Source organism: Augochlora pura, chromosome 7 (genome assembly GCF_028453695.1).
Source record: "Augochlora pura isolate Apur16 chromosome 7, APUR_v2.2.1, whole genome shotgun sequence".
Lineage (NCBI taxonomy): Eukaryota > Metazoa > Arthropoda > Insecta > Hymenoptera > Halictidae > Augochlora > Augochlora pura.
The window spans coordinates 6,999,832-7,023,236 of NC_135778.1; the positions used below are offsets into that span (position 1 = coordinate 6,999,832).

Below are 23,405 nucleotides of genomic sequence, written 5' to 3' on the forward strand. Positions count from 1 at the left end.
GGGAATAGCTCGATAGGTCCAAGGCTTGGAGGGTCAGCGGTGGTCTACGGCGAGACCGGTAGGGACGACGGGGCGGGCAGGGGCCGAGAAGAAGAAAGGCAGATGGGGATCTGGACGGAGGGGGGGAGAGATGTTAAAAGGAAAGTCGAGGGGATCGAAAGATTGCGATTGGAACAAGTACTGTTAAGCGTCAATAGTCTGCCCGTTGTCACGCTCAGATGTTCTCCGGAACGCGGGAGTCGCACGCGTAACTCCATCCCCTAACGGCACTCCGGTCCGAGAACAAGCCGGTAAATTGAATCTCGGAGACGACCGGAGTGGATCGGGCGCCGTGCGCCGGCCGATCGACATGGTCGCGAGCAGGTTCACGTAACACATGGCCGGAGGAAAAAGAGAACGGAAGTTTGCTCCGCGATTCGGTCGCTTAATCGCTGTTGGAAGCGTGAAAACGAGTGGCACGGATATGCGCGGGCTCGTGGTATCGAGCTTTGGGTTAATCGAATTTCGCTCGGCGTCGCGTCCCGTGTACCGATCAGCTCGCCGATTACCGAATCCGGATCGCGTGAATCTTCCTCGACGTCTCCGACGCATTCTGTCCATTTGTCGAGTAAATTACGGGAAATTTGGCCGAGCTGCCGCATAAAACGCGCATTACTCCTTGGTTCTTCTTGCCCGCGGAGAACCCGCTGGAAACCCCGAGGGCGCTAAGCAAATCTATCCCCATCAGACGCAGAACGACGCCTCCACCCCTTCGTTCTTTAGACTCTTCCTTTGTGCAGCGCGAAATACTGGTTCACGAAATTTTCGGGTATAAAGGAAGCTACGGCCGCGTCGGTTCAATGCTTATAGTTTCAAATAAATTGTTTGGATGCGATATGAATCAGGCATTTTATTAAAGTCCAGACTAAGACATAATTTTTGTAACAATTTTTCTGTTTCCGTCTGTTCATCTTTTGATTACATTTATTACATTCTCAAATGATTATATTTCGTATTTTTTGTTATACCAAGCCATTGCTCAGCTAGATATTGTACATTTATATCTCATAATAAAAGAATTGATTTTTCGAATGTTCCAAATCAGACTTGGACAGTTTGTTTAATTTTTCGTTATCTTGTCCTAAACAAAAGTATCCCATTCATAGCATTTCTCTCTCAACAAAGACACTAACTCGACGTTCTAATTGAATTGTTCAAAAATACAAATCCACAATACGAAGTATACTCCACGATTGGCATTCAGCCGCAAGGCGGACGCGGTGCACAGAAATAATTAATCGGAGCGTCACGAACGATTGCCGTCGCCCTGAATTTCGGGTAATGCAGGAATTATATGCATATTTATCCGCGTCACTTGGACCGGGATGTCAGCATCGCGCCGCATGAATATGCATCCGGCGTAAATATTGTTTTTCCCGATCCTCCTTTTTCTTCGTTCTGCATTTTTTCATTTTTTTTTCTTTTCCTTTTTCGCCCCGTTCTGTTTTCCGTTGACGGGCGCATCAGCCGCCGCCGCCGCCGCCGCGCAGTTTTCCGGCCGTGGCTGCTGCCTCCGCGACGAAACGCCGCATACACGCTCCGAACAATGGCGCTGCGTAGCGAAACAATCAAGGACGACCGCGTGACGCACTTCAACCCTCTTTGCCGGCTCCGCTCGAATCACGTTCCAAATGAACCCGCGTCGCGTCGCGCCCGCACGCCACGGAACGGGCGCGCGGCGCCGCGACGCTTCCCTACCGCGGACCACTTTTGTTTTTAATATCCCGCGTCCCCACGTAGGACAGGGGCTCGTCTTTTATTTTCATTCGAGTGCTAGACGTCCACGGCCGTCCGCGGCCGGCTGCTCTTTTCACCGGCCCGTCCCCCCCACCTCTTTTTATTTATCATACGCGCGTCCCTGCGGTTCATCTGCCCGCCACGTATATAACGCGATATTTAATTTCACTCGCGTGTCTCCTTAAATTTCCCGCGTTACGTTGCGCCGCAACGAGAAATCCGGATTCACTGGCTGAAAGTCAGATTTTCGAAGCCTTGGAAAAATCAAATAATTTACTTCGGACAACAGTCAAGAATTTAATCCCACTGTGGTGCTTATGGTCTAGTTGACCCGAGCCATGTGTTAAGCTTATATAACTTTTTAATTACCATCTTATCGAATTACCATCTTATATGTTGACTTTATTTATTCTTATGCATACCATCAAATTTAAAATGATTCGTAAAATAAAAGCAGTTCCTGCCATCAATTACAACCCATGGCAAAAAGTTTCCGATCAAACAGGTTGATACAAAATTTTACGAAAAACTGTCGTGTTTGGGGACATTAAAATGTTATTGTGTATAATTAAATCGATCAGGAATGTAGAGGAGTTTCATAAGAAATAATTAACCACAAAATAACACGAACTTTCATTTATTTTCATTAACAATATAGAGAGGAAACAAAATCTTGCATGGAAAAAAGTTTCCGATCAGGGAAAGACTTGGAAATAAGTTTCCGATCGAAGGTACAATTAATATTTTGTAACATTACCATGTGCTCGAATAACAGCTTTAATACGCTGTGGCATTGATGTGATTAAGTTTCTGCAATCTATTGGTGAAATTTCTTCCCACGATGATCTTATAGCCTGTCAAAGTTCATCTTTACTTTGTGGCTTTTTTTCCCGAATGAGTTTCTTTAATTTTGCCCATAAATTTTCTATTGGATTAAGGTCGGGACTATTCGCGGGCCATTGCATTGTCTTGATGTTATTTTGTAGTAAATAATTCTTCACTATTTTGTAGAATGTACTCTATTACTAATATCAAAACAAAGATATTTTTCAAATAGATTGCCACACACGAAGTTCCAAAAAATCATAACCCCGAGTGGCTCAGATATTTTCAATTGGTCCGTTTGTTTCGGTTAATGTATTTGATTTGTATGATAACCGTATTAGGTTCGTAGAGTCTGCATAGGTATTAATTTCAGAGAATATTCCTTACACCAGTATCCGATTGCTGGTAAGCGATAGTGCGCGCAAATTAAGCAGCCTGATGATGTTGGCGTAGTAATAATGGAACATTGACTTACCAAGAACAACGAGCTTCACGGGTCTTCCAGTGAGAATTTTCCCCTGGCCATCCTCTAACGTGCAACCCCATATACCGTCGTCTTCTAATCGGACGTTGTCTATTTGCAACTCCGCCGTGATGGAGTCAGAAACATATCTGTGCCCAGTTCCACTTATTTCCGTTTTCGTATTGATCGTTATCATATCCACCGGGCTTCCCTCGTGCAGCCATGTTGCCGGCCGTATTTTATAGCTCCTGACAGCACAATATACATAAATTGGTATACTGATTCTTTCACTAAAAATTTTATGGGAAACAAGTAAAAAAATATCGAATGAAACGATGTGCCGGATAAATTGGCAGGTGGCTCTGTCTTTGATCGTTTTTGATAGTCTAAGGTTTGTATCAAAGTGACTATTCCGTTCATCTAATATTTTACTATTGCACATTGTTCAAGTTTCCATTCACTTGTCATTCTTCCGAAATATTAAAATTATGTTCCCTATAGTTTCGTGAATTTCATATGCGCCAAATTGACGCACATTTTTATACTGTATGTGTTTTCATCGATAACAATAATAGCTACATATTAAATTCATTTCGAAAAAATAAAAATGATAAAATTTCAGATCAATTTTTCTGGACATTGCAGGACAAGATGCTTTGATACTTAAAAATAGGTCCCCTTCAATAAATTATAAGCAAATATAATAATAAGTAAAAATTTATATAATAAATAATTTTTATTTATAAATAAATTTATAAATAAATATGAAACATTTATAAAAATTTATGAAATATAGTAACAAGCAAAAATTGAACGAAACGCGAATAACTCTGTAAAGTTCGGCTGAATGGAACCTTGAGCCTTGGCCATTAACGAAAATGGAGGAGCGAGGAGCGTACACATTGCACGCAGTACGGTAAACGAACGTCTGCGGATCGAGAGGGAAGAAGCAAAGTCGTAATGAATCGTCTCATGTCGGATCTGTTCATGTACGTTCTATTTGTCAATAAAGAACCCTAAATTACCTGGCCTCGGGCAGCAGCAGCCTCGAGTAATTTCCTTCTAGCTCGCACGGCAGTATGACCTTGCTGAGGGGTTGCACCTCCAGCTCTAAGGGTGGCTTTGACGGCGTGGCAGCTGTATCTAAGGAGACTGGAACATTGGTTGTAGCGGAGGAGCTGGTAGACCATAAGTCCTCTTCGGGGGCTAAAAGGGCCGCGGGCTGCGCCACGTCGTCGGACAGAGAAATCAACGTCGAGCTGGACGGTGTTGTGCTCGTGGTGCTTGTCGTGGTTCTTCTAGCACGTCGGCCACCCTCCTGTCTGCCTCGGAGGGTGAACACGCCGGCCTCGTTCACCGATCCTGCAACAAAACGAGACGTTTATCACTTTGGGCTTCCATTCACCGTCGGACGTTCAATTGAGACCTTACTCGACTTTGTAGTACGCACGCTAACAGACGCTTCGCCGCGATGAAGCGCGTTTACGTTTTAACGAATTGAAACGTAAATATACACCCGCCGTCAAATTTTCTCGACTTAGGCAAAATTTTATTCGGACGACGGGGAAGAGACGAAGACCAACGAATAAAATTTTATTCGACTCTGTCGAAGGAACATCTATTTGGATAATAATTTATCCGAATAAAAATTTATTTATACATGACTTCGTACGGACAACAATCACGATCCGAATAAAACAGAGTATGAAGTATTTTATTCGTAGTCGATCGATTTATTCATTCATTATTGTCTTTCAGAATTCAAGTACAGAAGAAGATATCAGCAATTTCATAATTTTATAAGTAGTCGAAATTGAACTGGATGTATTGGTATAAATATATTCTTATAAAATCATATAAATCCAGACATTCAACATGTATTCGAATCGTTATTCGATTAATTTTACAATCTCTATTAAAAAGTCTTAATTGGGATAAATATTTTAGAAAGAATTATTTTTTAAACAGCTTCTTGTATCTCATAAATCTACCCCTTTTTCCAAAATAATATCCTTTTCCATAGAAATTTGCACTTTGGCAGCGACGATCCAATGGTGGTTCGTCTTTATGGGAACTGCAAGTATTACATTACAATTTTCCGCAAGCGGTGTCCCTTCTCGACCAAATGGTATTTCCAACGCTTCGTCGATTCTCCCGAAAACTGTCTATCAGGTTCGGTCGACCGAGGCTGCACTAGGAAAACTAATTATGACTTCGATGGACCGCAAATGGCTATAACTACCTAGCGAAACTACGGCACCTTGTCGACCCGTCTCGGCCCATCCTCTTATCGCAAACCTCTATGAACTGAACAAGAAGATAATGTTTACTGTTCAACAAATGAAGCCGATACAGAAACTCCGCTGCACGAAGCCGTTTTGCTTCGAAGATCGCTGCCATAACCGTGACAAATAATTAGACCCTTAGACACTGTTACATTTACACGTTGATCGATCGCGAACGCGACTAACGATGAAATAGTTTACTAAACTAGTTTCGCTTATAATCGAAGAAACGCTGCAAATAATTAATAACAAATCCGCGATCGCCTAACTGAGGATATGCTGTCGATGTACATATTGCGGATCCAACTCATGTTTTTTCTATACATTTTTTATCCGGGAGCATGGAAATTGGAACATCCATCCGATAGTGTCAGTCAACGGTGACTTTAAATTGTAGACGCGGTTGTAAATGTTCCATGAGAAAATCATTTCGTTTACAAATTCTACGAGACAATGTTATCCTCTTATTGCAATCGGACTACATAATACGCGCTGGAAGATCGTATGCATTGTTTTAGTAAGTATCATTTCGATATAAACCTGATCCAAGTTTAATCCCTTAATTATACCTGGCTATTTGGTTCTGTAACTGCATTTATGTTTAGAATGGTGTAGAAACTGCAAGCCATTTTCAACTAAAAGCAATCGGAATTCAACTTATATTCGAGTTTATAACGATTCGTTAAACGTAGAAAGGGATAACGACTGTAACAAAAGGGAAGGGTCTGAAGCGTTCGACAAAAGATGATGCAAGCTCAGCTTTCTAAAATTAAACTTCAAATATCCTTACTTCTGGTTTTTTGTCGATGAAACTTTTATCGTCGTATTTATTTCGTTGTGCCAATTAAATTATGTATTGTATTCATATTACCTGAATACAAATTAATTACCTGTGTATTAAGTTGAAATCATACAAGAATTATAGTGGCGATCACATGTCACGCAAGTAATTTTAATCGTAATTATATCGTGTTTTGTGTCAGTTTAATCAGAAATTGTTTAAGCAAAATTGAGAAAGTTCAATTTTTTATATAATGTCTTGGAGCTGACGCGATTCTTTCATCTTTTCAGAACGCTTTTCTTTCTTCCTTCTTCGTATCCAAAATTGCTCATTACGCGGTTATTTATAATCGTAATAATATAATATTTATTGTTATTTCAATCAGTAAAGCGAGACAAACGGTAAAAATGTCACGAGAAAGGACAGAAACTTGGAAAAGTTGCAGTCTTTTGCAGCCACCGCAAGTGAACCCTTCGTTTGGTCGGTCATCGATCACGTTTGACGCTTCACTGGTTCCAAGGGTCGCCTTCCCCGTCGGTGAGGATATAATTTTGTCAATTATAGCAGAGATATTATCGCCAGTTGCCGAAACAATACGGCGATAGAAACGAATGATTTAAAGACGTCTAGTACTTTGAACAGCCTCTTTATCCTCATCGTTAGAACTCGAACAGTGGCCAGCCAAATTCCGTTGTAACCCTGAGCACCAATTAATTTCGACTCTGATCATATCGATAATCTTTAATGAACGGTCGGGTGCACCGTCGGAGCAACGGGGCCTCCGTTCCCCGCGAAGAGCAGCCCAAGGTTAATTCGATTCCGTGTAACCCCGACGGTCCAAAAAGGACCCGGCAGGCGGCGGCGCGACGGTGAGCGAGCAACCGCGCTGCTAGAAGAGTTACGTGGCAAACTTGTAACACGATCGCGATATCGTTCAACGCCGACCGACCCGTGTTCATCAACGTTCACCGATGGCACACCCAACTAGTTATACATCCATCGAGTGGATGTTGTTCGACGTTGATGCATGCATTATTCAGCCGGTGTATCCATTCATTATTCATGTCATGATCAATGGATGTCAACAGACCGCGATCTGTATCTGAACACGTCGCCATGACGGAAAGTGAAAGCGACGCTGTCGTTCGAGCGCGCAACCACGCCGCGATAGGGAGCGGTTCTAGGGGGTGGTCCACGGATAATAGGGTGCGCGAGGAGGAGGGCGGGGCGGGGCGGGGGGTGGGGTTCGGGGGCCGTAGGTGGGCGAAGGGGAGAGAGAGAGAGGGATGGGGGGTACACGTCGGGCGCGCGGCATCGATGGATGATCAGACTTTCCGAAATTCGTGGGACGCGGCACGCTCGACTTCCTCACAATAGCGATTAACTGGCAATCTAGGGGATCCAGTTTCTACGGCAGATCGATGCGTTAACAAACGGACGCGTTAATTGGGAAATCCTGGCGTGTCCGTGGAAATGCATGGCCGGGAACATTATTGGGGTTGAACTGTTCGTTAGGTCGTACGTGGTTACCTGCCGTATCGACGTAAAAGCAAGCTTTGGTTTCACCTGTTCAACTTCAATCGAATATTTCGGGGGTCTGCCGAATTCGCCGAGAGATCTGTTGCGATTACTTGTTAACGGCGTCTGCGAAATGTCAAGGTTGTAAAGAAGAACGCCGCTGTCGCGTGATTTTTCCTTTTGATGTACGGTAAATTCTGTCAATTCGTCTCTCGGCGTGCGAACAAAAATGGACGGAATCAATGGATGGGAAAATCATCTTCTCAAATTGTCCATTTTTGTTCACAAGCCGAGAGAAAAGTTGACAGAGGTTGCTGTATCTATTAAGATCAAAATATGCTAAAAAATACATTAAATGACATTTTATAAACAGAAGAGTACGTGGCTAGCTTTCCAACCAAACAAACGAATAAGGTAAAATAAATAGTTTGAATTGAAGGCGAACGCTCGGTTCGTGTGCCAGCTGGTCCTCGTTTCCGGCAATTATTATGAACGATTAAATATAATTCAATGAATTCCGAGTATGCGATCATAGTAAATGAATTAAAGAAACATAGGGGTCCCTGCGCGAACGAAATTTACCTTCGAGTAGAGTAATTCGATAAGAGCAGTCGCGAAACGAAATTTCATTTCCTCTGCGGCACGCAAAATTACGTTAAAAACCAGATTAATCCTTGAAACAACATTCGTTGGGAACTGCGAGCACCGAATTCACTGTAAATGGACAAGCTTCGTAACATAGCCGCGGGGCGGTCTCTCTATTTGTTCATTTCCGTCGCCGATTTTAACGACCATAAATTTTCACGGAATCGATGTTACGCTACGCGCGGCACAATTTCCCCCCCGCGTCCACGGAAAAACAATATTAACGTCACCGGTAACGCTCTTCGTCCCGAACAACCCGCCCTAACATTCCGAAACGATCTCGGAACCGTTCGGTTAAAGAGACCGGCCCCGTTTAAATACGCCTTGCCCGCGCTCCCGTGGAATGGCGCTACAAATTCGAGTGAATATATATATATATATATATATTTGCCGTGGAAGTCGGTCCTCCTTTACTGGTTTTCTTTACGACGACCATTAAACCTTGAAATAAGTAGCGATTAATACCGTGACGGAACAGAGGATCCTATAGCCGGCGCGACGGGTGGAAGGCAATGGAAGCGTGGAGATAGGGGGAGAAGGGAGCCGGCAGGGGCGGGGCGGGTGTGGACCGGCAACGAGAAGAAGTTGGGCGAACTTTTGGCCGGTATCACATGCGTTTCGCAAGACAAAGTTTCCCTCGGAGGTTGGCTCGCGCAACGTTCGACAAATCTAGTATTCCGACGGATTAAAGACGAACTCGAGTTTCCGCGATTCCCGCTCGCAAATTACCGGAATTCCCCGGGTTAACTCGCATATTTCACGTTTGATGCTTCCCGAACAAAGGAGATCGCGAATGGAAGGGGTTTCGGTTTACGCGTTCGTCGCGTCGCGTCGCTTCGGACGGGAGGAGACGTTCAGGCAGCGTCCCGATGCCGTCTCTGTCGGCGTCGGGCGAATCGACGCTGCCGACCTATCCGTAAATAATGCACGGCATTCGTTCCGTAAAACTAGCCGGGACAAGGCTCGAATTGAAACTGTTGCAGACGCGTTCGACTTCCTGCTGAGATCGTGGCTCTTTTCGCGGGGGAATAGATTGTATCTCGTGTAGCTGTACCGATCGTTCAACTCGGTTGAGAACTCCTATTGATATATATAGTTATAGTATCGGTTCCAGAATGCTTTTAATTTAGCACTCGAAATTAACTATTCATTTTTGTTGTATTTATAATTAAGGCCTTTCTAGTTGCCCTGAATTTCTTTCAACTCGAATCCGGACTTGGACGCGAACACTGAAATACAGAAACAGTTTGCGACTTTGTCCATTTCGATAACCGTGCGCGGTAGCTTTGAGATCCGCTACAAGTTCAGTTTGACCTTTCGAGTAGTCGCTGAAGAGCCCCCGCCGGGACAGTCGGCGCCGACTTCGGCATCGGCGTTGTCATCGGTGGGTGGAATAGAAAGATGCGCCGAGGGGTAGACCCGCGAATCGTGTCCTCGAAGGTGTCGACCGTGGCAGCGGAGTTTCGCGAGGGGAAGGGAAAAGGAGTTTATCCAGTGACACAAGGTGACAAATCCTCTTAACCGCTTTACAAGCCTCGCATTGTCGCGACTCCCATGCATATATGCAAACGTGCCCGCATAAAGACGTCACGCCTCGTCTCTGTGGTTCGTCTTTCGTTCCATCTTCCACAATCATCCTCCATCACTCTCTTTCTCGGTTACACTTTTTCTCTATCAGTGTCCCAACCCGGCAATGGAATTTACATGTTCTCAGATGCCTTCGTTTTCTTCGGAAACATTTGTGTCTGGCGTAAGCTGACAACTGTATATCGTGCATTAACGGATCCCTGGGGATTTGTTTTAAGCAGCGGATCGAACGCTTCGAAATTCCGTGACTATTTTATTGCAATATCGAAGTAACTAAATACATTTTGTTACTGTTGAGAAGAAATATGTAAAGAGCACTTAACTTGCCAAAACCTCTGCAACTTCGGAAGTAATAAAAAAGTATATTATGTAGAAAATTTATTTGTCTTATAGGTGGAGACGATTTGAAGACTTGAAAGTCAAACTATTTTTTTTTTCAAATAATGAAACACGGCAGAATAAAAGGGCAAATAAATTAAATAATCATGGCAGGATATCGAATTTTGAATAAAAAAATATTGACTTTTATTAACCCTAAACCTAATAGTTAAAGAGCATATTTCCTTGACTTTTAAAATATTTTCTTTATGGAACTTTACAGATTTCTGCAAGTCAACGTTAGAACCATCTTGACTACCTATTACGTTTAAGCGCTCTAGAGAAGCCTTGATTTTCGTTTTAGAATTTCCGTCAACTCAAAATAGCTGACAGCCGGCGTTCAGGTCGAAACAAAACTAGCTTTATAAATTGTAAATTTGGGACAAGAATACATCACATTTGTAAGAAACTCTCCCAATCTGTAGTGGCAATATAACAATGTCTAAGACACTTTTTCTCCTGAAGTTGCGTTATTACAATTATTTCAATATAGTATAATACTTCGTTGTATGGATAGATATTACGATGCATAGAAATTGCCGAGGGTTTTGTGAACCCATCCGGGGCTGTGAGGCCCGAATGGAACCGATCGGAGTCGCTGATTTCCGTGTCGCTGAAATATTACCCGCTAAACTAATTTTCGGTAATCGGATCAATGATGGATCAGTGGATGCGCGTATGATAGACACTACCTATTGCAATTATGTTTCTCGGCTGACGGTGAAGAGCTGTCCCGAATGACGGACAATTTCCGAATGACTGTGTACGATTGTTTGTGAGCGAGTGTTGGAATGAAAGTACTATAGTTGTGTCACGCCGTTATACGGGATTCCCTCTGCATGCGTCGCCATGAGTGGTGACTTTTCCTGACTGCACTGGTGCTGCATTTTAACTGTAAATTTTAAATAATTTTCCTACCTTATAGCATTCCCATTGTATGTAATAAAGTGCACTTTTATGCATACGAAATGACTATTATTAAATAGTCACAAGAATTAAAAATAATTTTAAAAATTATTAAATTTTGTAAATTTAAACTTTGTTATTATAAACATTATCTTGGGATCTGATGGTTCAATTTTAGTGGTGCCGTAGAGTCACCACTGGAGTGCGAAGGGTTAATAACTAAGTCGAAAAGAAAAAGTTAAATATTGAGCGATCGTCATATGTGACATTTGTCCTAATTTTGAAAATTGCCCTTTCATCACATTTGTTATAAACCCTGTCGACGGAGGTCCCACGCGTTCACACGATGACATGATTATTGTATTTCGATCGATCTCACCGCGCGAGATAGGACATCGGGAACCGATCACCTTGGCATCTGTATAATTCAACGCGCGCGAAGCAGTTACGGCTCATTGTAAGCCGTTTGCCGCCTTTTCCAACGCAAATAAACTGCTTATCTTAAGAATTTTATGAGGCTGTTAATGTCCCTTTTAAGGCCGCGTGCCCGCGGGTGGTCGTTGCGAAATTGGTTACCGTAACTAGGTTACTCGATGCTCCGCTAATGAGATTGCTGGGGCTGCGTACTAGCTCTATGATCGAAAGGCTGCGTGCTGTTTTTCCGAAAGCAGTAAATGAACAGACAGGAAGTGCACATAATGCACCGCGTAACTGTGGCAAAGTTTTTCAGGCGCAGTGAGGCAAGAATATGTGTGAAACAAATTTTAGTCAATTTTTAGACGATTATCGATAAACAAATTATTTTTAATGACTACGTCGAAATATAAGTCAAAAACAGGGATGACATATAATTATTTAAGCCTCCATTTTCGAGAAGATGTAGGTCAAAAAAATAATACATACTACGGAACAAAACTCGTGTGGCGTGTCTGGCCATGGCACACCTATTCTACTTTTCGTCATACTACAAGTCACGCGTACACGGTACATCTTCCTCCGCCCTTTTCTCGACAACAAAGCCTCGAATGAGAAAATATTATTCTTTTCTTTTCGACTTATTTTTGCGTGCAGTAACACCGCCGGAGCGTTTCAAGGATACCGTACCATGGGTTTCGGAACACCCTGTACGACAGTTCCCCGCAAATTCGTAGACTTCGTTTTCCAGCGCCTGCGTTCTACGACCGCGGGTTTTTGTTTGTGACGGCTTCTACGATTTCTAATTGATCTCGAACGATTTTTATGAGCTTTAATGAAACGGGCACCATGATCGAGAGTTTATTGGTTGGTTGCCTTCGTCGGATGTTTATGTGTGTGCCCCGATCGTTACGACTCTCAATTCAGTAGCTTCGATAGTTCAAGTGTTGAGATTTACGGTTACTGGTTTCAGCGATGCGAAGTTTAATGCCGCCGCTAGTAGATGTCTATTGGTATTGATTTGCCTGGAATTCGAAGTCTTGAATACCGGTCCCGGCTAAAAATTTATTGGCACTGGTATCTGTGGTTACTTACACCCGGAAGTTAGTTAGGTCTTGCGACCAACAACTTATTGCCAGCAGTATCTGAAACGCTTAGACTGGTTTAGAGCATCGATAACTCCCGCCAGTAGTAAACGTTTATTGCTCTTGTTACTGTGTACCTTAAAGTGGCGAACACGATTCTTCCTTTATAACGTACAATTATCTTCTTTTGCTTCTCCGTAGTTGTCAGGTCAAGCGTAGAGAGTTACTTTAAGAAAGCTTTAGATGTAAATGTCTTAAAAACAACTTACTTTCAAAAAGTAGAAAAGAAATTTTATTACATTAAATTTATTGCATTAAATTTATTATATAAATTATTATATAAAATTTAATGTACAAGGACAAGTGCTGAATATGCACTTGTAATGTACACCCCCTTTATAATGATACCAATTCAACTACTGAATTGAAAACAAAAATAAAAATATTAAATTATATTTAAGTCAGCTGACATTAACACTATCAACGTGAAATTGTACATAAATGAAATACATATCTAAGGCAAATATTAAATAAAGGAAAATTAAGGAAACAACGACAATAAAAATGATAATTTTATATTCCAGTTATTTGAAGGTGGGCATCGTTAAAGTTGCCGTGTTAATAATTAACAAGAATGTGAAAGAAGATTTTTTTAATTTTAAGTTTACTTATATCATGGAGCTTTTCATCAGTTTTCGATATTCGTTGCCCCGCAGTGTCGTGGACGCAATATGAAAAAACCTGTTAGTTTAATTGAAATAAAAATTGACACAGATAGCTTTTTAATGAAAATGAATGGGACTACTATCTGTCGGAATTGGTCATACACAGTCAACTTTAAAAAACATCCCATGCCGAGTGAGAAATGTAATTTTGTCAATTTAAAATCGTTTACCTTCCCTATAAAAGTCTATAACAAATATTGAAAGTCCCATACAAATACTAGACCGTTATATCGAAAAAATAAACTACATGTTAATTGAATCATAGCCGAGATACTGAGATTTTATAAAAGCACTGCGGCGAGGGAAATGCATTTTAAATTTTTAATAAAGAACGTAATCTTTCAGGTATCCGTACTTGTTAGTGTAAATGAAATTTCTTAATAACTTTCGTAATAACTTTCAAGATCTACGAAAACATTTTCTACATTTTTGTTACAGGCCTAGAAAGTTAAAAATTAATGTATTTTATTTAATCGAGTTAACACTTGAATGATTGAATATTATTCTCCATAAGCTCACTTTAAGACATTAAAGTTCCTTAAAGTTCATCAAATTCCTTTGTACATTGAAACAAGAGAAATCTCGCAAACGGCAATGTATGTGTTAACATTCATAATTATAATTTAATAACATCAGAAATACAGTTCCAAAATTCTGACAATTCAGGTTAGACAGAACGAATTGGCGCCAAAATGGATTTCCAAATCCGGGCAAACAATTCCGTCGCTCATATTTGGGTCAAAAGTGTTTTCTTGCGCGTCCGACGAACACTCGACCGCTGGAAAGTCCACGAATTGTCAGCAAAAAAAAGTCCCAAACCGAGAAACCAGCTGGAGCTGTCGAAGAGACAAAAGCGTAGGAGAAAACTAAACGAGGACAAAAGAAATGACGCGAGCGGCGGCTTTGTGTATATAAAGCGGTAAAGATCATAGACCGCGTCTCTGAAACGCGTCTTCGAGAGAAGTAAGAAATACAAACTTAAAGGGAAGGAAACGGATGGGACGAGGGTGGGAGGGGGCGAGGAGAGGAGGAGGTACGTGGGAGAACAAGGAAGAAAGAATTCAGTGGTACGGATACGTATTGTCAAGAGAATTTATTTTTCGTAAAATTCGCAGCACGAACGTCTTTGATGGCAAACGGAGTGATTCTCGGCCGACCCGCGCTTTTCCTTCTATCCCAGCAATCCCCTCGGTTCTCTTCGTCTGGATCCTCTAATCTCTCTTCTCTCTTTACTCCTATCCACGGTGTCATCCTGTGCTAAGCCCTCTGTAATACCCTCCACCTTGGAAACAGTTACGGGCCCAGTATTCGTTCCGGTAATTCCGATCGCTGCGATGCTTTCATTAATGCAACTCGACGTACACCGCCCTTGATAACTAGTCCGACATTTGTAACTCCTTCGGAAAACCTCGTATCGATGGTTCGGTGGAAGTCACGACTCAGAGTCTGCTTCGTTCATTTCTCTTGAAATGATTAGCGTAATGTAATTATTGAATACGTATTCGGACAATTTCACTAGGATGAATGTCCCAATTATCGCGCCCCTGGGTTATACGTAGCCTTGACACCTTTTCCTGAATTTAACATTTTTCTAGGTAAATATAATAAAAAAAGTATACATCATCACAGAAATTAAATAATTTTATCAATTACCAGTAATTAAACCAGTACTGACTTCGTTTGTCAAAAGTTTCGGTGGTGCACGATGATATAAAAATGAAACGTTGGATAAGCATTTCATTTTAGCAATATTTTTTTTTTAAACAAAGTTCTCCTGACATATGTTGTTACATCGGCAAAGGAAACGACGATATTTCAATGTGCAGGAAAAAATAAACACCCGGTATACATGCAACGTCCTCGGTTTAGATATAAATGACAGTCTAAAAGTCGACGCGGAGTTTATAGATTGATATAATAATTTTCTTTCTGTGTGGAGCAACGAATAACAAACTGTACGGGATAGCAGGGGGAAGAATAACGCGAGATTTTCACCGCGCGGTGGATTATACGAACTATTCTGTTACAATGAATTGTATCCGATCGAGGAGAAGATTAATCTTGGAGGATGAATACTTCAGATTCCGCTCATACCGGCTACGGGCGTTGTTTGCAGGGAAATAAAGAAGTTGGGGCATGTTTTATGAAGCGTTTGACCTAATAAATCAATCATAACATGGATAGCAGTGAGAAGATATTCGCGTCGGGGAATCCGCGAGCACGGCATTAAATGTTTTCGAATTGTGTGCGTTCGGATCAAGGACTTAAAACTGGCGTTATTTTCATATCGTTATTGTACTTAGAAGACGGTATCGAAACCAGTATAATAACGGAATCGTTGCGATATCGAAATGTATAAATATCAAAACTGATATACGACCAAAACAGAAATAAATTATTGTTTCAGGATTTCATGGTAGCATGGCAAGTTTTAATAACGTGAAAGGGTAAGGGAACTGGTAACTAATTACTGTGCCTTTGATTTGTTTTCAGGCATAATTAACTTCATATTATAAATAATACAGTAGTTTAGTTACCAAAGGTACAGAAATTGGTTCCCCACATCACGCTACCCTAAATTTTTAATTTATAGGCCTCATTTATTTGAAATATAAAAACATTGATAAAACATTGTAATCTTGTATAAAAATATCATTATACTTTCCTATACTCAGGGGATGCTATAGCGTTTCGCGCTAAATAGTTGAACGAACTTATGCCAAGTTAAAATAAATTAATTAATACAACCTATTCTGCGACCAAAATGTTCAAAAACCTGAGCAGCGAATCATTCTTTTAAAGCAGTGTGCGATCAATTCTACTCGATCGTCCACTTGGGATACTTTTCTCTGACTATTGAGGTTACTTCAATATTAATCGTTTTTTGCACTTATAATAATCGTGTATTGTATTGTCTTAGAGTACCGCATAATGAAACTAACACCGATTGCCAGCAACTTTTGGGACACCCTGTATTCCGATACAAGTCACCAGTTAATATACCAACACAGTTTTTCATTTTGTTACTATTGTGGGTGAGTCTGGGAATAATAACTATTATGGTTTCAATAATAGATATCTTTGTGTCCTATTAGTTTCAAAAATAACGACGAATAAATCGAGTGGTAAAAAAACAAAGGAAATGAAAACCGTTCTAGCCGTCATCGTCGATCCATTTCGGTGTCTTTCGGCAATACAGATTTTACGAGTCCGACGAAACGTGTCGTATCGAGTCGGCTTTATTCGGCGTACACGTGGAATCAGGTGCGAGTAACTAGAAATTGTTAGCATCGATCGAACGATAATGGTTACGATCCGCGATCGTAAACATCGTCGGTCCGCCCAGGGCCCACTTGTTTTTAAGCACAATCGCTAGGTTATGAATTCCCGCGTTCCCTTTAATGTTTGTTCCGAATCGCGTTCAAGCTAGAGACAGTTAATTTTTACTTCGCCGAGCGCAACCAGTTCTCCAATTGTTTCTCTAACTGTTCCATACAGGCTGAACCACCTAGCGTGGCTGTTTAAAATTCTTTTGTTGTTACCGGGGGCTGAATGATATTACCGTTTCTTGGATCAATACCGTGGCCCTCTAACGAGTGGCTTTCGAGACAATTATTGCGCGTCTGTCTTTGTCGGCCGCTGTTTTATCGATTTTTAAAGATCACTTGCGGTTCTTTGAACAGGAATCTATTGGTTCGTACCAGTAACCAAGGAAGGTTTCCGTGTTACACGATAACGGTATTGTTTTTAAATAATTAGCATAAACATCATTTTATTAAAACATTTTTAGATAGCTTACTAGAAAAAATGAATCAAAACACTAAATTAAATATCATTTAATGACATTAAATGTACTTAGCAAGAAATTAAAATACACTGCTTTTGTTTTAAACTGCTTTTCTGTAAATTATTATGATTTCATAATTTATTTTTATCCAATTGTATGTATGCCGATATTTAAAGAAATTTAAATTATGCATATTTCTGAAAATAAAGTATTTACATCGGAATGAATTTTAGAATTATTGTTCCGAATTCTTCGTCTATGGCGCCATTTTTTGCTTTTGTTCAATGATTCGGAGAGAATTTCAGACGTACGTATATCTATATGCATGCGTTCGGGAAAAGATGATCACACCGCTCGAAGATAGCGTTCCAAGGTTTTCCAATTTCAGAATTCGAACACCAAAGATTTTCGCAAAATTTGTATTTTTGTACGAACGGAGGACCTCTATTTTCTATTTTGCATATTTGCAGCAAACGTTTTCCGGACCAAATGGACGTTTTTGAGTTTCTGGATTCTGTGTCTACTTACAAAGGTGATCCTTTCTTTTCTATCATTGCAAGCAAGCTAATTATTTAAATTACCTGTTTTAGGTGCCGCAAACTATGTGCGTAGGATTTTAACCTTCCGCATGCTTTTTAGAAAAAAGTTCTTTGACTATACTTACTTCTCTTTTCAAACTATCCCATTCATCTTTTCATATCTTTGGCAAACGTAACAAATCCTAGTTTATCGCAGCTTCATACGGGCCACCAAACTTTATCGCCGAATATACAACTGACTGAGTGCAATATCGAATAAGAATTATAGAACCACGTGGAACAAACGGAACAATTCAGCATTAAATCCTGACCCCGGTGCCAAGCCGAACAGGAATGTCATAGTCACGTGCTGAAATACGCCCAATGGGAAATCTAGTTAGCCCAGTGAAAGCGGGGACATTCGAGTCGCAGTAGATTAGCCATACACAGACAGAAGGACTTTCAGCAGCATCATCACCTCTAGTCGAGTACCCTACTTACCCGGCGGTTGTGACGAGGGACATATCATTTATTACACTAACTATACTTTTCCTAACAGACAAGTTTTAAAAGTGAGCTTGTGAACGGCCAATTATACTTATTCTTCTCGTCGCTTAAAGGGGACACTTCCTAATGGTTGAATAACTCAACTTTTTCCTTTTCTCTGATTTGCTTAAAGTTTGGAGTGTGAAAAATATTCTGTCGGAACTATATTTCGAAATTCAAACATTTAAAGACTTAACACGAAGTTTAGAAAGTCTCATTTTATCAAAGAGAAAAGTTATCTTAAAAGTTCCATTGCGTCTTTTTTAAAACCACGTTTTTCAACCTGGCCGTCACGAAATCTCCGGCACTGTATATCCAATTTACTTTAAATTTCATGGATGTATTCTGCACAGTGTATTCTACGATGTAGCGTACAATGTTTAATTTTTTTATAAGCATTCAAACTGGATTTTTTGGGATAAAGACAGCTATTTTTCTTCAAATTGCAGCCATTTCTACAATTATTAAAATTTATATCTACAATTATTTAAATAAATTTATATGTCCCAGTACTCGTTAATTGTAATGGCCAACAATAAATATTCTACGAGAAGGGATTTTGAAAATGAGGAATAACTTCAATATTTTGTGCGATTTTTACTTTTAAAATATTGAAAAACAAGGTTAAAACATACATTCACGTTTCCTTAAAAATTCTAAATTTTTTATTTATTAATAACTAGATTATGGACTTTGTGCATTTATGATAAAAATTAGTCTTTCACAATTTCGGTAATTACCATTTTGTTTACCTCGATAATTTACCTCATAGATTTTCGTTTCCCGCAAGTCTCCGCTTACTTTCATTCCTAAGTTTTGATAACAAATTAATTAAATTCTATTTATATTATTGAAAATTATTTATCAAATATTTACCACGAATCTGTCTCGTTCGTATTCTGCAAAAGGTTAAACAAGGCGTTTATAAATACTGGAAGCTGTCTTGGTTAAATGTTTGTTGGCTCGTGACTTATTGCCACCCCATAAATAAGTTGTGCCGCAAAATGGTAGATGCAAGGACGATAGAGGCGCGATGTTAAGGAAATTGCTTAAACGTGACGGTACGGAAGAAATACCGTAAGCGGGAATATTGTCTATATTTTCCACCGTTACGAACATGAACAACCATCTTACAAACCGCTCTCCAATCTCCATTCGTAGCTTTCTGGTTTTACAATTCCTCTTATCACCAATATTTACAATTCATTCCCCACTTTTTCATCGATCTCACACTTTTTGCTCCCTCTACTTGCTCGCTTTCCCTCCATTCGTTCGCACCTTCACCCGTTCCCCGCAATTTTATTTCTTTGGTCTGCTTAACTCATCCTACTTTATAACACCCTCCCCCCTCTCTCTCTCTCTCTCTCTCTGCTCCTCTTCATACCTCTACATTCGCCCATTCATTTCTCCTCTCGCATTTACTCATACCACTTCTCTCGCCCCCTTATGCGCAATTTTTCGAAAGAAGTGTGCAGAGCGTACCACCTTAACTTTATCACCTGAAACATTTCTGTTGTAATTATAATTTCTTGGAAACCCTATTCCGAAAAGATACACATTTTTCTGGTGTTTCAATGTACAGCAATTATTAATTATAGTAACGTTAATTATTGTAATTATAAAAGTTAATTATATTAATGTATAGCAACGTTAATTATATTCTGTTGTAAACATGATGATATGTGACATAGGAATATTAACATTGATTCCCTAAAGTAGAATACAATATATTTATTACTTTAATACGTTATACCGCAAAGAAATTTGAAGATAAATTAAACGGTCTTTATAACATACAGCGCGGAGTTCATAAATGTCAGAAAACGCTGCGTAAAAGTCTTTTCCTTATTTACAAAGTAACACCCTTCTTTGATGTTGACTCCTGCGAATGCTTCACTTGTTTACGAACGTGTTGCAATGTTAGTGGACGTTTTTAGTGCTCTATAAAGAGATATAAATTAAACTTATTAGTCGTAGAACGTCTTTAAAATTTGAACCAGGTGAATAAATTTTAGTTTAAGTTTCGTCATTCCATCGATTATTTTTATTAGCAAGTTATATGGTAAAATATTCAATGGTGGGCTTAATAATATAATCGACAAAAAGGATTCTTTTAAACATTAAACATCAAGGAGAAATCAATTTATTAAGGCAACAATTTCTCGAAATATTCGTACCCGAAAAATAATTCCACATCTCTGATCTTATCAATTATCTTTATTAACAAATTAAATGAGAAATAGCCAAGGGGGAACTTGACCAAATTCTTAACATAGAAATTCTTATGAATATTAAGAAACCAGATATAATAAATTCATTAATGAAAGTAGTTCGATTTCATAACTTGCAACGCTGAAATCAGTGGTGGGGGTTATTGCCGGTTACTCGTTCAGCGGTGCGCCATTGTTCAATCAGTTAGTGCGTGTTTACCGATGGAAGTAGTCGAGTTTCGTGGTGTGTTCGTGTCGTGCGCTTCCGCGAAGTGCTCTGACCCAGGGTGGACCTTCCGTAGATTACTGCTGACCCTTGGTCAACCCTGTGGTTACCAGTGGTCATCCTAGTGATCAGTAACGGTCATTCGAGTGGTTATCAATGACCGTTCGAGTGGTTACTTCCGGACATCCCAGTGGCTACCTCTGTCCATTTTCTCAAACTTTTGCTCGCCTTTCATTGCAACATTTTCTCTTGCATTCTTGTTAATTGGAGCTATCCAATTTCAATGTAAAATAAATTTATTCTACTTTCTCCTAAGATCTCATTTTAGTTTCCTTCTGAATTTGAATCTAATTTTAGTTTTCTTCTGAATTTGAATCTCATTTTAGTTTTCCTCTGAATTTGAATCTAATTTTATTTCACTTGTTACTTATTCAACGAAACTTGTTTTCAATTGCAACATGAATTTGCTTTTTAGAAATAGAAATTAATCATTTTTGACGGACTTATTTAACGAAATTTGATCTTCAATCTCAATGCGAATTTGCTTTTTAGACATAGGAATTAATTATTTCTTTTGCAATCTTAATTGAAATCTGTTGCCTATATTATCGAAACTTTTGCACTTTTTGCTATTGCTTTCTTCACTTCTGCTGCCTTCCTTTGCGACTGCTGCTTCTTTGCTGCTTTCGTTTGCTTCTTATTTCGAATTCCAGAGCCGACGTTGCATAAAAATGTGAATAGAATACTCTTTTTTAACAGTAGTATTCTTAATTTTACGAATACAGTGTTACGAATAAATTAAAGAATATTTTAAGGAATCGGAGCCTTCAACTCTAATTCATTATCTCATCATTCTGGTAAATCGACGCTTTAAAAATCAATATAATATCTTTGTTTATTAATTATTGTTAGTATAACTATGAAAGAAACTTATTATGGGTTCATCCTTTTGGTGAAACTTATTTCTCTGATTCTATCTTGTCATAAAATATCATTTTCAGACATTGAATAGCAATTTAAGCGTGTACCGGGAGTGGTACACGTGGCACGGAATATGTTAATTATCAATTTATAGCAATTTAATCGTGTTACGTAATAGAACTATGGTGTCCTTTATGTTCCACTTGGTTTAACTTTAGCTTTTATATCGAGCTTATTAGAACTATACAGTATTCACACCCGTATTCGCGACGAGTGGTGATATATCGTTGGCGGTAAGCACAATTCGAATGTCACGCCGACTGTTTCAGATGGAGCACCAGGCAAAGGGATGCGCGAAAAGAGTGAGACCGAGAGCGCGGATAAGAGAGACGCAACCTAGGTTTTCTCGTCCGTGCGAACACTAATACATAAAACTCGCTGCTTTCGTCTTCTCTCTCTCTCTCTCTCTCTCTCGATCATCACCTGTTCTCTTTCTAAACCAACTGCGCGAAACTGAATGCGCATTAAAATGGTGGGGGATAAAAAGGCGCAATATGGTGAGGTAGAAATGGTTCAATATGGTGAGGCATCACTGTACTTTGAAACTTGAGAATTGCGTGAAACTGACATCAGGGACAAATCAGGGTTGACTCCTTGTTAACCCTTTCGCTATGGCAGTCCGTTCCGCGGGAGTTGCGCCGCTGAACGAGGCAACGCGCCGCGCATGATGCGCATGGTGCGCGTCGGCAGTCTACGATGTTCGCACTTACGTCATTAACCCTTTTGCGCCGAGCGCCGCATATACGCGGCATCCACTCGACGGATATATCCGTCGTTCGGCTCTGCGAGTTTCTATGTGGATGACGGATATATCCGTCGTTCGGCTCTGCGAGTTTCCACGTGGATGACGGATATATCCGTCGTTCGGCTCTGCGAGTATCCACGTGGATGTCGGATATATCCGTCGTTCGGAGCAAAAGGGTTAATATCCACGAAAAGAAGAAGAAAATCTTACAGCTGGATGATAATTTCCGATCTTGGATCGGTGTTCACGCGACCAAGGTTTAACCCTTAACGGACGAGAGGCGACTCTCAGCAGCCACTGTGTTTCGCGCGGCAAAGACGAGTGGCGAGTGAGAGACGACACGCGGTGTTTATATTAAGATAAGTTGTATGTAAATTATATAGTTGTATATAATCGTATATAGTTGCATACAATCGTATATAAGTTATATTTGTATTTAAATACAAATTAAAATAATTTATATACAAGACAGTCGACAGAAAAGTTGTCGTCCGCTAAGTGTTAACCCTTTCGGTACGAGTGCCGGAAATATATGGCAACCGTGCGACGACCAGTATGATTGAGCGCCGGATGTATCCAGCATCCATGCGACAACCGCTATAAATAACAAAATTTTCTATCTCTTAATATTAAAGCTGGAAGCAACACTTTTTGTCTTAAAAAGCATTGTTTTATTGAACACAGTTCTTACTCAACGATTATATCAATCTTCGATAAGATTATGTCAATCTATAAAAGAGGAGTGGCCATGTGCGAATTTTCGCTGCGGCGGCTCGTACAGCGGGAGCGTCATGGCGGACAGAGAGCTCGTACCGAAAGGGTTAATAGCATCGTGAACCACGGGGACGTCGGCGAATTAGAATTTCGAGCGATTCTTATGACGACGGAGCGCGGCGCGGCGCGGCGACTTGCGGTTACGTAACGTCGAATCTTTCTTTGATATTACATCCGGTCCCGGGGGTAAAGCCCTTCGATGGGCGTAGTTCCATTAGCGTTGCCCGTGC

At 40.3% G+C, this 23,405-nt stretch overlaps 1 protein-coding gene across 1 annotated transcript in view; it reads right to left on the reverse strand.

Moving 5' to 3' along the window:
* Tei (irregular chiasm C-roughest protein teiresias) overlaps nucleotides 1–23,405 on the reverse strand; it is a 421,356-nt gene that overhangs the window by 285,733 nt on the left and 112,218 nt on the right. The window contains exons 3-4 of the mRNA XM_078187331.1: nucleotides 4,090–4,426; nucleotides 3,077–3,312 (exon numbers count right to left, since the gene is read on the reverse strand). Of these exons, the coding sequence (XP_078043457.1) occupies nucleotides 3,077–3,312; nucleotides 4,090–4,426 (573 nt within the window). The remainder of the gene's footprint in view (nucleotides 1–3,076; nucleotides 3,313–4,089; nucleotides 4,427–23,405) is intronic.